At 33.2% G+C, this 16,381-nt stretch overlaps 2 protein-coding genes across 2 annotated transcripts; one reads left to right on the top strand and one right to left on the bottom strand.

Moving 5' to 3' along the window:
• The first annotated feature begins 7,271 nt into the window (after positions 1–7,271).
• On the top strand, positions 7,272–10,096 carry LOC132760018 (uncharacterized). The gene is made up of 4 exons (XM_060751907.1): positions 7,272–8,102; positions 9,033–9,153; positions 9,493–9,606; positions 10,026–10,096. Exons 1-4 carry the CDS (start codon positions 8,056–8,058, stop codon positions 10,086–10,088), a joined length of 345 nt encoding a protein of 114 aa, XP_060607890.1. The 5' UTR covers positions 7,272–8,055; the 3' UTR covers positions 10,089–10,096.
• A 1,114-nt stretch (positions 10,097–11,210) lies between these two features.
• Positions 11,211–14,679, bottom strand: LOC132760007 (uncharacterized). The gene is made up of 2 exons (XM_060751896.1): positions 14,399–14,679; positions 11,211–12,950 (listed from the first exon to the last, which is right to left on the bottom strand). Exon 2 carries the CDS (start codon positions 12,634–12,636, stop codon positions 11,878–11,880), a length of 759 nt encoding a protein of 252 aa, XP_060607879.1. The 5' UTR covers positions 12,637–12,950; positions 14,399–14,679; the 3' UTR covers positions 11,211–11,877.
• Between the last annotated feature and the right edge of the window lie 1,702 nt (positions 14,680–16,381).

The following is a 16,381-nucleotide window of genomic DNA, read 5'->3' as shown; positions in this document are numbered from 1 at the left end:
AAAAGGGGACTTTAAATTCCCCTTAAAATGAAAATTTGATTCGGGGTTAGGGAAAAACGCATCTTTTTCCCGAAAACATCTTTTGACCTTTTCAGACGGGGAAAACCAAATTGGGGGTTTATTTAGAATTTGGCAAGGGGGGCCCAAAAAAGGGTTTCCCCGACTGATAGCCCAGTAAATTTTGCCCGGCCCTGCAACAAAAAACGGGGGAATTTTAAACCGTCTTTTTTTTCTGGGAATCTTTTTTTACCTCCTCTCCCAAAATTTTCCGTTTTTTGGTATAGGTTGATTTTTGAAAAAATCTTTTTTTTCAAAATTTTAAAATTTTTTATGGGGTCTTTTTTCCCAAAATGAAAAAAAATTTTCGTTTAAATTTCATTTGCCTGTTTTCTGTTTTTTTGCGTTTTTAAGGCCTGAAAAAGCAATAGAAAAATTTTTATATTTTTTATTTGTGAAGTTTCTTTCAAACTGTTTTAAAGGATAGACAAATCGTCCTTTAAAACACGGGCCTTTCTGAACCCGGGAACTAAAACCCGAGGCTCCCAAATTTTTTTTTAGTGGGGAAGTATGAGGCCCCAAATTAAAAATATCCCAAGGGAAAATGAAAAAATTTTTGGGTAGGGGTTCACCCAAAAAAAATTGGGCTTTGCAAAAAAAAAAAAAAAATGACAAGGTAAAAAAGGTCACATTTTTTAATTCATTTTTTTTCAAAATAAATTAAAAAATTTTTATGCAAGGGAAAATTTAAAAAATTCACTTTAAAATCAAACAATTTTTAAAGGGGACATTTACAGTGGTACTGTTTGAAAATTGAATTCTTAAATTTTTAAAAGCCCTTTATTTTGTTATGCAATAAAACTCTCAATATGGTCTTGCATATGTTATTTCATATCGCTCATTCGTACAATGAGTACCCATTTATTTGTTCATGTGTTTTAATTTACAGATAAGGCGATTAGTCCTTGGATAAATAAGATATGTTATTTTCTGATTTTCAATACAGGCTCAAAGGGAAAGTAAGCAAAGGCGCGATTAAAGAAATTGAAAACGAAATACAAACAATTTAGATTGTGAAAATATAACCCAAGAAGTCCGGTTGGGAAAATTTTAGACCAGTGATTTTACATAAATTAGGAAATTGACTGGCTTTTGAGACCCACCTCAGGAGGGCATTCCTTTTTTGATTTTAAGCCTTTCATTTGAGAGACCTTTCTTAGATTTTTCCATTGCGGAACAATTATATCATGAGGGTATCATGTCATGGATCTCATTTGCATTTTTGAAACCTAGGCTGATCAAAGTTATTCGCTCCCTTGAGTAGTGCAGTAGATTTTGAACTTTAGAAACCGGCTACCCAAGTTTATCAAAACATAATTATGAATACTGACGTTTTCAGAGCTGTAACTGAAAAAAAGTTAAATGTAATCAAAGTCATATAAGCTTTTGAAGACATCTGATTACTTTATGTTTTTGGTGATAAACATTTGGTACAATTGTCTACGGGTATGAATGTAATATCCAATTTGGGCTTTTACAAGTTTTTTACAGTTTGAAAATTAGGCACAAAACCAAAAAAGGGTTCATACTCATCAATCGCTTTGTAATAAAGATGGAGTTGTTACCTCCCCAGTGGTTAATTTGAATAAAAAAGCCATTCCTAGGGATCTACATAAAAGATCTTACAATTACCACCCCCCCCCCCTTCCCAAAAAAAAAAGAAAATTCCGTCTGCATCTAAGATGGTATTTAATTTTGATTCGTCTTCCAACCATTGTCAAACAACCCTATCTCAATGAAATTGGTTCCAGCTCAGTTTTGAGTATATGGGGCTTTTTCTAGAGATGCCTGCAAAACCTTTACATATTTATCAGCTGAAAATGCGTGGCACATGCACATGTTTATATATTCAATCTCAATTTAAGGCCCTATCCAAGATACATACAGATATTATTTATTTGACCCGTAAAACAGTAACATTTTACTTGCTGTGTGTTACTATGATGTTAATAAATTATGAATTTTCTTAATGGCATTTCGGTATTCTTAAGTCTGCAGAACCATTGTCTCCAGCCAAAAACAAAGGGACCATTAGGCTTCAAGAATATATGACATTCTCAAGCCAAAAATATTATTTTGATCTGTTATTCATTATGATAAACCAATTTAGCCGCCAATTCAGTTATCACTTTAAATGGCCATTTAAGTGGTCAAGATCATTTTGTTTTTTTTAAGTTTGGTGTCCACCTGTATCCACAAATGTCCTTAATGTGTAACATATACCAAGAAACCACTTGTACTGCAAAATGCCTCTAGCATTTTATAGAGGATCCAAGTCTCAGAATCAGTCTATTTTTCTAAAAGCAAGCAAAATAAACGGGTTCAACAAATCCTAAAAAAGAACATTAATGAAATTATGACAACTTAACCAAAATTTCAAAAATGACGGGCAATGTCATTTGAAGCTCAATGTCAAAGGCAGTTCAACTACCAATGTTATATTTTGACATTGTATAAACCCATTATCTTTTTTAACTGTTGACCTGGCCTTGGACTTAGACCTTTGAGGTAGTGCCCTGATTCTTGCGCATTGCACGTCGTCATTATGTCAAACACATTTAAGCATAATATTTTTTTTAATCCATCCATCAATGACATATTTTTAAGTGCATTTTTATCAAACATTGCCTTTGAAGTCAGAGTGTGTCCTTGACCTTTGAGCGTCAGACCTTAATGTTGCAAATGACACATTGCCATAGAATGCTACATTTATACAATTTATTTTGATAATCGTCCATAAAATTAATGACAAAGTTATGGACTGGAAAAAGTTCGAACAAAAGAACGGATTAGACGGACGGAAAAATCAACGGACGATAGGTTGGACGCGTTAGAAAACTATATGCCTCTTAACATATTTATTCATTTCTTTCTTTAGGGGTGGTGGCATAAAATAAAATGAAATGTGCATTCAAAAAAGTTGTGACAACACTCATAGCAACATTTAATAAAGATTTCCATAAGGGTTTGTCTAAAGAAACCTAAATGGAAAGTTCGCTGGAGAGACATTTTCTCATTTGGGTTAAAATGAAGTAAATAGCCATAATAAAAAAGTTATGAGAACACTTCCATCAAAATAATGAGCATGCGCAATGCCATACACAAAATTAGAGAACTTTCTTAGACATTAAGGTGATTCCGCTTTGTCAGCCATGTTTGTTTTCACAAAGTCTGTCCAAAGTGAAAGTAGGCCAAAATTTATATAACAACAAAGCTCTTATTGTAAAATGATGAACCATTTGAAAGTACACTTCCAGGTTTATATTTTAAGGACAATTATAAACAAAAATAAAAATGATAACAATAAGAATATTTACATTGAATGTGCTACATTTCGGAAGACCAAAAACATTCTGTTGCAAAGTTTTATGCACATTTCATCCTTTTTAAAGTCTGTTTTAGTGCCTACAAAAGCTATTTTTTGCAGCAAATACAAAAATCTTTCAAAACTTAACTCCAAATAAATCCATATCTCATGTCCTTCTAAGCACATGGCCTCCATTATTTTTTGTAAAAAAGTAGTGCAAGAAAACAATCATCATTTATAGCCTTATGAACTACTATTAAAATAAAAACACTATCAAACTTTAAAATCTAACCCTTTTATGTGTAACAGTGAAGTGTGTCTGTTTGTCATGTACACAAGAAATAGGTAAATGATGTTTATTTTCATGGTACTACTTTTTTACACATGTCATGGTGGCCATGTTTTTTCAAGGTCAGTTAAACTACTTTCCTAAGATTTATATTTTTTAAAGTTTTTTGTATTTTCTGCAAAAAATAGCTTTTGTAGGCACTAAAACAGACTTTAAAAAGGATTTTGCCATTCATGAAATGTGCATAAAACTTTGCAACAGAATGTTTTTGGTCTTCAGAAATGTAGCACATTCAAGGTAAATTTTCTTATTGTTATCATTTTTATTTTTGTTTAAAATAGTCTTTAAAACATAAAACTGGAAGTGTACTTGCAAATGGTTCATCATATAACAATGTGAGCTTTGTTGTTATATGAATTTTGGCCTACTTTCACTTTGGACCCACAAAGTGAAAACAGACATGGCTGACAAAGCAGAATCACCTGAAACGTCAGTTCACTGTTCAGATAATTTATTTCTTTTAAAACATATCTTCTACAAAAAGCACCGCATGTAGTATAAATCTCCGCATAGGGCAACCAATAATAACGTTAAAAGGGGTATAACTTCTAAAAGTATGCAATCAAACCTATATCCATTATCTAACATATTCGTCTCGTAATGATAATAAAGTATTACAAATTGATAGCTTTGATAGTTTTTAAATTATTCTACTAATGATATTCAATTTTGGCAAAAATGGGGCATAACTCCTAAAATATAGCTTTCAGAAATAATGCTTCAATGCACATCATTCAATAAATGCAGAGCAAAATTGGAGAGAAAAAACCCAACTGTTTAAGCACAAATTACCCCATTAGATACAGGAACACCTAATGTATCATGTAAATTACATCAGTCTCAGTCAATAAATTGAAACTGCAAGAGCAAAAATAAGGAACATAAGGCTCGCAAACCTGACCTTGACCTACGTGACCACATTCTTCTTCCAAATTGATGGTATCATCCAAGATATTTTCAACATAGACATGATGGCCATCAGTTAATAAATAAAGATAGTAAAAGCATAGATAGCGGTATTTATTTAATCACTTGTTACATTGACATTAGTGCCCCTACATTGAATCACCCCTGTATCTACCTGCAAACTATGAAAACCTTCAGTCAATGAAAAAAAGCTTTATATGTCCAAAAATTTATTTCCAGTACTAATGACCTTGAGATTAATCCAAGTGACCATAACTGCACTTACCGTAAGTTAAGTCCTTCCAATATGAAAAACATCGGTCAATGAGTAAAGGCTATAAAAGCAAAACATTTACCAAGCGAAATATACGTATAATAAAGGAAGATGATTAAACAATCAGGAAAGGTAATATACATTTTACTTCCTCATTAGTCTTTATCACTGTTTAATGTGTTAATAAAATTATTTCAACACTTTCCAAGTCGTTTCCCGGGAAAGCACTATTGTATATCATAATGAGAGATATTTAAAAAAAGTAATGCAGAGTAACGGTACTTATACACTCCACATACCTGTTAAAAGCGGTGTAAATCACTTACTGAACGCTTAACCGGTCAGTTATTATTTACTAACCTGTTTTTGTTATATTGTTCTCTATACATTTCATTGCTATGACCGTTACAATAGTTTAGAGGATCATTGATGAATAAAGCTCTTGCTCACAGAAAAATCACGAACTTCCAAACAATTGGCATGGATAGTCACTCAAAATTCCGAAATTGATAAAGAAAAGCAAATACGTTCTTGATAACTTTTGTGAAAAAAGCTTAAAGCCGTATTCGTTTATTTCAATTTGATTTAGTATATATTTTCAGCCGTCTGTCGCCGGGCCACTCATTCGGGGATATATAGAGCATAACATGCTACTGTCTTTTGATATCAATTTTATCAGGCTCGGCTGATATGGGCAGAAAAGGCTCGGCTATCAGGCAAGGCTGATATGGGCTAGAAAGGGCGAGGCTTGCCGAGCCTTTTCTGCCCTTATCAGCCGAGCCTCATAAAATTGATATCAAAAGACAGTAGCATGTTTTTCTATTTATCATGTTACACATAAAAACTGTCAAAATAACAAAATAATCTACTTTAAAATAGCGAATTTCGTAAAACAAGGGGCTTACAGTTCAAAGAAATAATTCTTGAAAACAAATTCCTCCGCCCCTGAAACTTAGAATTTGTAAATGGCGGCCATTTCTTCTTTCGACTCGTATAAAAGATACAACAGAATGTAGGCCTAACACGATAAAATTCTTACATTTTAATTCAAACATCGATCCAAAAATTCCCTTAGGCTTAGAATCACATGAATATCATAACTTTAATGCACATTTTGTCTTGAATTGTCAAATTCAATTTTAAGTTCACGATAATTTCAATCAAACAAAAGTCAAATCGGCATTCAAACACAAGCTACACAAACATGCGTCTTATTTTTTAAACGAAAAAATTTGTTCACTTATTAAATAATCCGGCGATATAGGGTAAACATTCACACCGTACAATCAAATGGGCAGACAGCTGTTCCAGCGTCCACAGCTGTACCAGTATATACATGTCGGCGCGGGGAATACAATTGACGTACGGTAAGTATTTATCTATTTTTAACATATATCAACTGTATTCGAGTAAATCAATGTTATGGATTCATAGTCAACATCCAAAGAAGCATGCTAACAAATATCTGGCCCTGTGCAAGCTTTACTTCACATGAATTTTGACTGAAAATAACCACACTATCCGATGAGATGCGGTATTTTTAGTTTGAAGTCACAAAAACTTATATTTTCTCATGATAATTAATCCTTTTTTCATACGATTCGTAAACGTCAACATTTTGTCATTAAACATTCCAAACCATACCTTCAAAAAAGCTTTTCTGTTAAAGTTATAAGGTATTTAAGTTTGTGTGTCATCAAAATTTTAGTAACGTCATCAGCTGTTCGCCTCTTTTTAATGATAACATCGACAGCAATTCATCGGCAAGGATGAATAACGCTGAAAGCTGTTCAAAGAAACAATTACATGTATTTACAACAGCGCTTTTGTCCTACAGTAACTAGGAAAGAGTAAAACTTTTTTGTTATTTAAAATATTACTTTATTCATGATACTTTCTAATTAATATTATTTTTATTATTACTTTCTATTATTTGTTATATCTTAGGTTAGAGACCTTGATCTCCATTTACCGCATAAAAAGGTAGCATAACCTATTAAAGGGACTCCACCAAGAATTTTTGACATGACGGGACTGGAAATAATGTTTTAAGATTATTTCTCCATTTGATGTAGATCTATACTAATAACTTATATGCAAAATTTCCGATAATTAGCTTGCTCCGTTTTTCCAGAATATTATAATAGTGAAAAAATGACCAAAAATTGAAAAGAGTTTAAACGCTTTTCACTAAAATCGGACTGAGAATAGCACAAACATATGATTTTCAAAGTATTTCTCCTATATTTCTTGGTTTTATTTTATTAATATTTATGTTTTAGTGCTCATGTTTTTTTATGTGAAAAAATAAAATTTCATGTTTTTAGGCTTATAAAACCTCAGTGGAGTTCCTGTAATAGGTTTATGAAATGTTTAAGGTGACAACGGACCCTTTACGCAGTACCACGAAAAATGCCATTTAAAACTAGTTTTTTGTGTAATAATTGTTATTAATGAAAAATTTATGCATTAAATATCCTTTATTTATATATAAATTTAAAAAAATCTAAAAAATGCTTTTGGAAAAACATGATTTTAAACAAAAACTGTATAATTTCAAATCGTCACATCAAAGTCATCTTTCATTTTTTTGCCATCAAACTCATGAAATATATACATCATTATAATATCTAGGGAACCGTGTCTCAGATTTTTTCTATCTTTTCTCAAAAAAATATTACGTAACGTCAAACATTTTAAGCGACTTTTTTCATACTACTTATTACGTAATTAAAGATAATTAAACATCTGGTTGAGCAAACAAAATTCCCTGACACGGTTCCCTCCGTAAATGAATTTCCTTTCATGTGTTTCAAACTGCATGTTAATTGCTTCATTATTAAAAAAGTTATGCCGATTTAAAATTGGTCCGGTTTACATCAAACGAAGTGTCAAAATCGGCCTTTTTTATGTTAATCCCTATTTTTACGAGATATTATTGCATAACTTGACAATATATCGCATCAAATGGGGTCATAATATGCGGTCTCACGCTCTAACACCCTTTTATGACCCAATCATATCTGACCAATTAAAAATTTGTTCATAACTAGCATTTTAAACAAGAAATTTCCCCATAACCTAACGTGATTTATTGTTCGTCTGGTATCTGTCGCAGTAGTCACGTGACTATCGGAAAAATTTGAGGCACTCAGTGGGGAAATGGAGCGTATAGAGCGATCATTGACTACCGCTGTTCAAAGTGCGGGGTAACGACTTGTTTCACTTTTAAATAATGTAAATTATAATAATAATTTAAAAAATACAAATAATAATTATTAAAATTATTATTATGGTGGTGGCGATTGAAAATTTATGTGTTTCTTCTATGAAATAATAAATGCTAGACTACTTGATTATTATCGTTCGTTATAATTTAAAGATATACTATTCAAATATTTATTATTGAAAAAATATTGGTAATTGCAACGCAGACTTTGGTAAATATAAAATAGGTATATTTTGACTTCACATTAAGTAGATATGTTATGTATTAAAACCTAAACACTATAAGTGGACACACCATGAAAATATATAGTTTCATTAAAATCTGACTTTTTTTAAACGGAAGGAGCCGTTCTTAGGAATCCAGATTCCCATACATATTTTGTACGTTTTTTTTAAATAAGACATATTCAGCAAGAATTTTGTAATTGTAAACAATTTTCTACAATAAAAATATTTATCTCAAAGATGTGAAAAGTATATCTTTGATTATTTCACCATGAGTACATAAAAGTCGTGTATAAGGTAAAAAGTACTTCAACAAAAACTTATTTCGCACATAATGGTAACTTCAGATGACTGCCTGTTCGCATTCCCGTTCTCCCTTATGTAAAATCTCGGCTATGTAAAGCTGCAGTCTAAACACATATTTAGCAAGACACTGTCATTGCCAAATGCATAAAATATGCAACGAAATAAGGGAAATGTATACCAATATTATCTTTTTTGTATATCATAAAAGATAAAGTGTTGTATTGCATACGTTATTCACAGGATATTGATTTACAACTAACATTTGTTGCTGTACTGTATCATGTATTTGTGGCAAATGCGTAAGTTCGAACCCTGCTTCCGGCAATGTCTCTTTATCGAGAATTTTGAAAACTGATTATAATTCAACGTATTTTTTCCAGATTTGATTCAACATTCTTCAAATATGCTCTGCAGATGACCGTTGACATTCAGAAAAGCGATGGAAAAACAGGAAGTCAAATCAGATACGCAGTTTACCGCCACTGGGCGAGAGAGTTGAAGGTATTTTAAGAATATGCACACAATAAGTTATTCAAATATCAAGCAATAGTAAATCTGGCGCAATACAAGAACTTGCAATTAAACATTTATTCATGTCATGGACGAACTATCTTCCGTCTGCCTATCCGTAACATTTCGGTCCGGGATTTACACTAAATGCTCTAGATGAACAATTAACGAAATGCAATTTCGTACGATCATGAAACATGCTTATCACACATGATGTGAAAAAGTTTGTCCACCTAGGGTAAAATTCGCCTAGCCCATATCTCGATGTACATGAAATATAACTGCTTTCATTTTATTATTCCATTTATTTATGTTGCACTCCTTTTACAGAGAATGGATGTTGGCATGGATACGATGGGAAACCCGCAGTATGAGTTTCCGAAAGAGGCCACCGAGTATTTACGAAAGCTAACTGGCGGCCCAGCCAAAAGAGAGAAACGACAGGTAAACATTTATCAATTTAATTAATCATTAGGCAATCACAATAAAATTTTTTAATCAGAAATCAAACACAACAGAACATTATATTTGTTTGATCTAATCTATCGTCATATATACACAAATACAATACATATATAATAAATATATATACAACATATAAGTATTTACTATATATACAAAAATCAAATCAATAATTGATATATCATGCCAGCGAAAAATTATACCAAAATCAATTGCGTCAAACTATTTGCCTATCCTAAATTAGAAAAATATGCTTTCATAACGAAGTGTCAATTTACCGGTAAATGAGAAAAAATTTACATAAGTGTATAAAAAAGTAAATATCAATATTCTCAATTGTTGCAAATTTATCAAAGTACAGTTACTATATGTATGTATTTACAAAATATTCAATATTTTAGGTGAAGGTAGTAGTTCCAATGGAAGTATTGTGCCGTGCCCTTGCCGTTCCTCCAAGGACCTAGATCGACCCACAGGCGCTAGTCACATAATCAAATATTTTACATAATCGGTCTATATATATGTATATAAAGATATAAGGCCCCCAACGAAACAAAAACATCATGCAGAACAAACAAGAACACTGCTGCAATAAACAACCAGATCACGGTTATCTCTTTCTGGTCGCCATCTGAAAGGATCAATCCAAGTGCCAACGCTTTTTATTTCATTAAAATCCCTCAAATAGCAAAGAAATTGGGAAAAGTTTCGCAAAATGCCATTATTTTCAATTCATGTCGTTTTCGACGTCCAGTCCATTCATGTATATAAACACGATTTCTGATCGATTTTTACGGAAAAAAACAAAAAACGGCTAGAATTTCCACGTACGTTCCATAAACAAACTCTTTTCCTATCGATCTGCGAAGTCTTCACTGATCAAATGCCCTCTTCGTACGTATTTCATTAAAAAATGCACAAGGATCTCGCTTGTGACAGTATTTTATCGCCATGTATAGCGCATGTATATACTGTTCCGCTCTGAATATTATATAAGGATTTGATTGGTTAAGATAATTACCGGAATACTATTGACCAATCGTATAATTCTATTTCTTTGTTTCATTTATCTGTCACTTCAAATTACAAATGGCGCACTTTACTTGACCTCCGCTTCTACAACCAATATTTTTTGAATATTTGAGTACAAAGAGGGCTCTAGTTCAATTTAGACTTCGCAGATTGATAGAAAAAGAGTTTGTTTATTAATTTTATGAGAAAATTTTAGATGTTTTCTATTTATTTCGTAGAAATCGACCAGAAATCGTGTTTGTATACATGAATAGATTGGACGTCGAAAACGACATGGATTGAAAATATTGGCATTTTCTGAAACTTTTACTCATTTCCTTGCTATTTGAAGAATTTTAATGAAATAAAAAGCTTCAACGCTTGGATTGATCCTTTCAGATGGCAACCAGAAAGAGATAACCGTGATCTGGTCGTTTCTTTCATCATTGTTCTTGTTTGTTCCGCATGATGTTTTTGTTTCGTTGGGGGCCTTATATCTTTATATACATATATAGACCGATTATGTAAAATATTTGATTATGTGACTAGCGCCTGTGGATCGACCTAGCAGAAAGCCGTATTTTCGGCATGCATTATGAAATGTACATTTCAAATTGTGTTTTTTGTATTTGTTTGGAAATAAAATTATTTATAATATGTGTTTTTGTTCATTGTTGAAATAATCTACTACACCTGGAAAGTGTCATGGAATGTAAAGCAACAACAGTTACTGCCAAACATTGCTTCAAAATTTAGTCTCTCACATAGTTTATGGAATGTCGTGATGTAGTAAGTTCACATGTAAGTTGGGGGGGGGGGGGTATGACTACGGTGGCATAGAAGTGGGGAAGGGGAAATGTTGTTCTATAATTTGGGAGGGGGTATCGTCCGTATGGGGAGAGGGTGGGGTACAGAGGCTTAATTCTATTGATCAGCATTCATGCAACAGTTTATACACACATATTTCTTTTGTGTCCTTTCATTGGCATATTGCACTTCCTACATCTCCGAACAGTGTCACTTACGGCACAAACTGCATACTTTCCTGACTCGTACGTTTTTCCCTCCATTTTCTGAAAAGCATCCTCCATTTTAAGTGTTTCTTTTCGAATGTCCTTTCTCCTCTGTTTCCATTCAGGTTTGTGTTTGTATTCAGCAATTTGTATGCGTTTTTTATCAAGCGACCGCCACGTTTTAACAGTGAGATTTGGGATGCTAACTCCAATTTTTGTACACAATGCCTTATTGAAAACCTCCTGGCCCGAGTTTCCAGTGCCCAACAGTCATTGCGGTTGATAGTCTGTACGCACTTTCACTATTATATTGTCGTTTTGACACTAATTTCCATAAAATTGAATGACAAGCCTCGTTTGCGTTCTGAGTAAGTCCCATTTGACAAGTTTTTAGGAGACTTTCTGACGAAAGTTCTTCAATTATTGGTTCTATTTCCTTTGTCACTGCCACCGGAAGTGGATATTTCGGGAATTTGTACGTGTCTGTTCCCTGGGCTTTATCTACTTGGAATTTACACCAAGAATCCTCGCCGTTCGGGCAAAGATCATGGGTGGGATTTTCGGGAGTGGCTGAATAATGTGCGATTATAGCGCGTGTAGCTTTTTGCATAGCATCTAAGTTGCCTTTGTTTGTTCTAAGTCCTATTCCATAAAACACCTGAAAACTATCTATCACTTTATGGGTTAATCTGCCGCGACCGGAAATGCATTTTCCGTCGTCAAGCTTGCGTCCTTTATTTTCTTGCACAATCTTTCTTAGTTTGTTTCCCATTCGTTTCTGGATATGGCCAACACAGTTCTCCTTAGTGATTTTAATATCCGGGCCATAAATATTCTGTTTTATAACACTTCGGTAAGATGAACTGTCACCATCTCCCACGAAAACTGTGTACCTTAGCCCGCGCTTTTCAAGCGATCGTCTATATATATGTCGAGGATACAAGCTGCTTCCATAGAGCTTGACGAGCCCTCGTGAGTTTTGGTACATGAAGGACTGTGGTTTGCCCTCCAAGTCTCATACTCTGGACTGCCCTTTTTACCTTCCATAGTTTTGCACATTTTGCAAAGTTTGTATTTGTACTCGTAGTCTATTATTCTTCCCGTATCAACAGAAATGGCAAACACTACACAAAACGACGCCGAGTGTCCTACGTGATTCCATGTGCCGTCGAACGAAATTGCAACGTCTGTATACTCCTGACCGTTGCACTCCCCTAACTGTTGCTTCATGAACTTTAACTCCGAAGTAGCCCGAGCCATGTCCTCCTCCGCTACGAATTCAATGTCGTCTGCTAGGTCATTCTGAAACATATTAAATAATCATGTAATAAACGAGTACATATACGCATATGCATATAATATATATTTCAGAGGATGCCTAATTAGTGAGATGCCTCATATTCATAAAAGCGAGAAATTGTTCAGAAATTTACTTTGCGATCAACATCTAATAAGAAACAACAGTAAAGTACAAAAACGTGCATTCATTTCATTTGCACGCGAGTCACGTGCACTGTTTTGATTTAGCGCGAAAATGCAGTTAGTGAACGATTGCGGTTTCTGGTAAAAATAATGATAACGATATCAATGATGATAGATTTAATATTTTACGAAAATTTTATTATATGAAATCAAATGCCTCCTTGTCAATTTAAAACAAGACTGACATGTTTCATGTTGCCCGGTGCATATGTAATATACAGAAGTAAAAATACTAGCTGAAGAAAAAATAATGGTCTGAATATTTTACATAAAATGTCAGCAATGATCTCAATTGATCTATTGAAATAACTAACTATTTATGAAGAGTCGTTTACCATTACTTTTTCAATTTTTCAAAACTACATGAATAGTCAAAATAATAAAAAAATGCGTAACTTTGGAGTTGTGCTATATTGGATGATAAAACTGAATATTTCACATACTTTCAGTCTGTTGCGATTTTATATATTGGATGCTTCCTTTCGTTAGATTTTTTATTGATCATAACTAAATCTAAATAAAAAGTTTGGTTATTTTTTATTTATGCGTGTGTGTGTTTGTTTCTCTTACTCAAATTTGTGCTATTTTGACAAATATGTTTTTTTTTTAAAATAGACCGGATATTTCTTACGCAAATTGCATATATGCACATAAAGCTTCTCCTTGCTTAATAATTATAATATTATGCGTTCTAATTAGAGGGTCAATGGTGTCAGTAACGTGCGACAAAGTCGGCACGCGCCGTGGTTTATGACACCAATATATAATTAGATCAATGGATTAGCTTGCACCACGCGGTCTTGTATATACACCAATCACACCTCGGTTTAATGGTTAATTGATCACGGTGACTTATGTATAATATAACATAGCTACGATATAGGACCATGAATTGTCGAACATAGAAAATTCTCTGTATTCGTACTTATTGTATTGTATCCTTATTTTTCATGCGTAAAATAAGCAAACTTGGTTTCCTTCTTTGCAGGAATATGAAACTGTTTTTATGATTTATATTTTACATAAATTGCACAGCATGGTTCTCTTCTAAGACAAGTTATTTGAACCGTTAGTACATTGCAAAGTGCGTCACATTTAGTGAAATATGGCTCGCAGATAATGTGCGTCACTACAGTAACGGGACCATTACTTTTTTAAACATTAAGTACTGGTACGTTTTTCCATTTATGCTAAGCTCCCCACAAAAATTAAATGAATATATAAGAAAGAGCATATTGACACCAAGAAAATTTTGTAAAAGCAATTACCTGATGGCTGTTCCAGCTCTTCTGCGTGGGAGGTGGCGGTAGCCCCATAAAGGCGAACATCTTGGCAACTGCGGTCTCGCCGCCACCAGAGGATCGAGCAGCAAGCACTGTACGTTTGTTAATGTCAAATATATGCCCGTTCTTCTTTTGAATGGGGAACTCCTTGTTTCTTGTCGAACATTTCTCATTTGAACAGTCTACATAAAGGAAAGGTACGATGCCTTTTCGGAGAGAACTTTTTTCCTTTATTAAAAGTACACCCTCCTTACATGCACTACATACAGTAAATGGTTGATTCTTTCTTGATATCTGTTTTGAATGTAATGATGGGACTTCTGTGAACTTTCCTCTAGTCATTTTTCGTATCAAAGCTAGTTATGAAGGAAGCACTATGACACGGCGTAATTCCACTGCTGTTTACCAACTTCCCTTCCTAAAACCTTCAAATTCTCCTTCTCTCCATTTTTGAATGTTCTTTTTTCTTTTTTGTTTTTGCGATTACCCATATTTTGGGGAATTTACGCCACGGTTTACCAATGAAATATGTATCCAATCTGAATACAATCTACATAAACACTCACAACTAATAAGCAGATAGACAAAAAATATATTTCTACTTTTATTTTTTATTTTCAATCGTTTAAATCGTTCTTTTTTTAATGACCACCCGACTGTTACATAACGTCTTATGACACTTTTATCCGATAAGCCACGGATTTATCATTTATATTTTTAGCGATTGCCCCTTTTTGAGCCTCATAATGGGCGGCGCGTTATCGGTAATTGACAGCTAACGCGCTCGGCAGATTAAAAATATATAGGTATCATTTTTAAACGTTTAAAAAACGTATTTTTAAACGGATTTCTTCCTAAAAAAAATCTTGAACTTGTTAAGGACTGTCTGGAAAAGACACTGAGCAAAAAATCTCATTTTCGATATTTTTTCGCTAATTGACTCCGTTGTCACCTTAATATAACTGCATGTATTCCACCTGAAGGCTGGAAGATATCAAATAATGTCTAGAAATATAGATTTAAATCCTATTTACTGTAATGTAAAGGGTTTAATCGATTTGTTAAGTTTTAACTTAAATTGGCATGCATTTGAAAACATTGAAGCGTTAAATTTTGGATATTGAATTACTTTAACCCATCTATTTATATAGCATACAAATACACGGATGTTTGAAAATGGAAAGAAAATTGTCAATTTTGTGTAAAATTGACGTTTAGTTTAGCCGCATTTTTCGGCTTTAAAGCGGCTTATTAAAAAATTCCTGAAATAAATTTTGGATTTTTTCTTTAAACGTACTTTAAAATAAATAACTAAACAAAATAGGGGGTCACCGACTCAATTTTTTCGGTACACGTGATTTTATTAAAGCGATCCCTGTGTCAAAAACCGACTATAACGAAAATTATTACGCCAGGTATGACACTGCGTGGAAAATATATGTATTACCAATAAAGGTGTAAAGGGTACGAATAATCCGGAATTATCATAGATATACAGGCAAAAATAGTGAGAATATTGTAATTAACTTTAGATGTAGGCCGTATATTCATAGCAATACGTATATGACTAATATACCGTGATATCCGTACACTCGTAATATACGGGAACTTTGTTTAATAAATTCGTATTGTTTGTTATTTACAAGGTCAGATATTACCAGACTATGATTTTTTTATTCTTGTAAATATACATTTTGTATATAAAACAGAGAACAAGGATGTACTTCAGAAGGACCCTCTTTCTACAAGAGGAAAGAAATAATAGTCTGATCTGACCTTTGTCCCCATAACATTTTAAATAGTAAAATCAGAGACATAAATAACAGATAGTTATCTAGATGTATCTGGTAAAACTGAGTAAAATGTAATATTTCCAAGTTTTATTAACATGTAATTTGCATACTGATTAAATGGTCGGTGAACAGAACATAATAAACACCGACATATCCTCTATGTACAGTGCCCGTA

Source organism: Ruditapes philippinarum, unplaced genomic scaffold (assembly GCF_026571515.1).
Source record: "Ruditapes philippinarum isolate M1 unplaced genomic scaffold, ASM2657151v2 ctg510_1_1_1_1, whole genome shotgun sequence".
Taxonomy (NCBI): domain Eukaryota; kingdom Metazoa; phylum Mollusca; class Bivalvia; order Venerida; family Veneridae; genus Ruditapes; species Ruditapes philippinarum.
This window is presented reverse-complemented; position numbering and strand designations above follow the sequence as displayed.

What these genes read in the sequence shown, in the direction of transcription:
- LOC132760018 (XM_060751907.1), top strand. Translation starts at nt 8,056, where the DNA reads ATGGAGCGTATAGAGCGATCATTGACTACCGCTGTTCAAAGTGCGGG. An exon ending in ACCGCTGTTCAAAGTGCGGG is followed by an intron (nt 8,103 to 9,032) that starts GTAACGACTTGT and finishes TATTTTTTCCAG; the next exon opens with ATTTGATTCAACATTCTTCA. An exon ending in CCAAAAGAGAGAAACGACAG is followed by an intron (nt 9,607 to 10,025) that starts GTAAACATTTAT and finishes TCAATATTTTAG; the next exon opens with GTGAAGGTAGTAGTTCCAAT.
- LOC132760007 (XM_060751896.1), bottom strand. Translation starts at nt 12,636, where the DNA reads ATGTACCAAAACTCACGAGGGCTCGTCAAGCTCTATGGAAGCAGCTTG.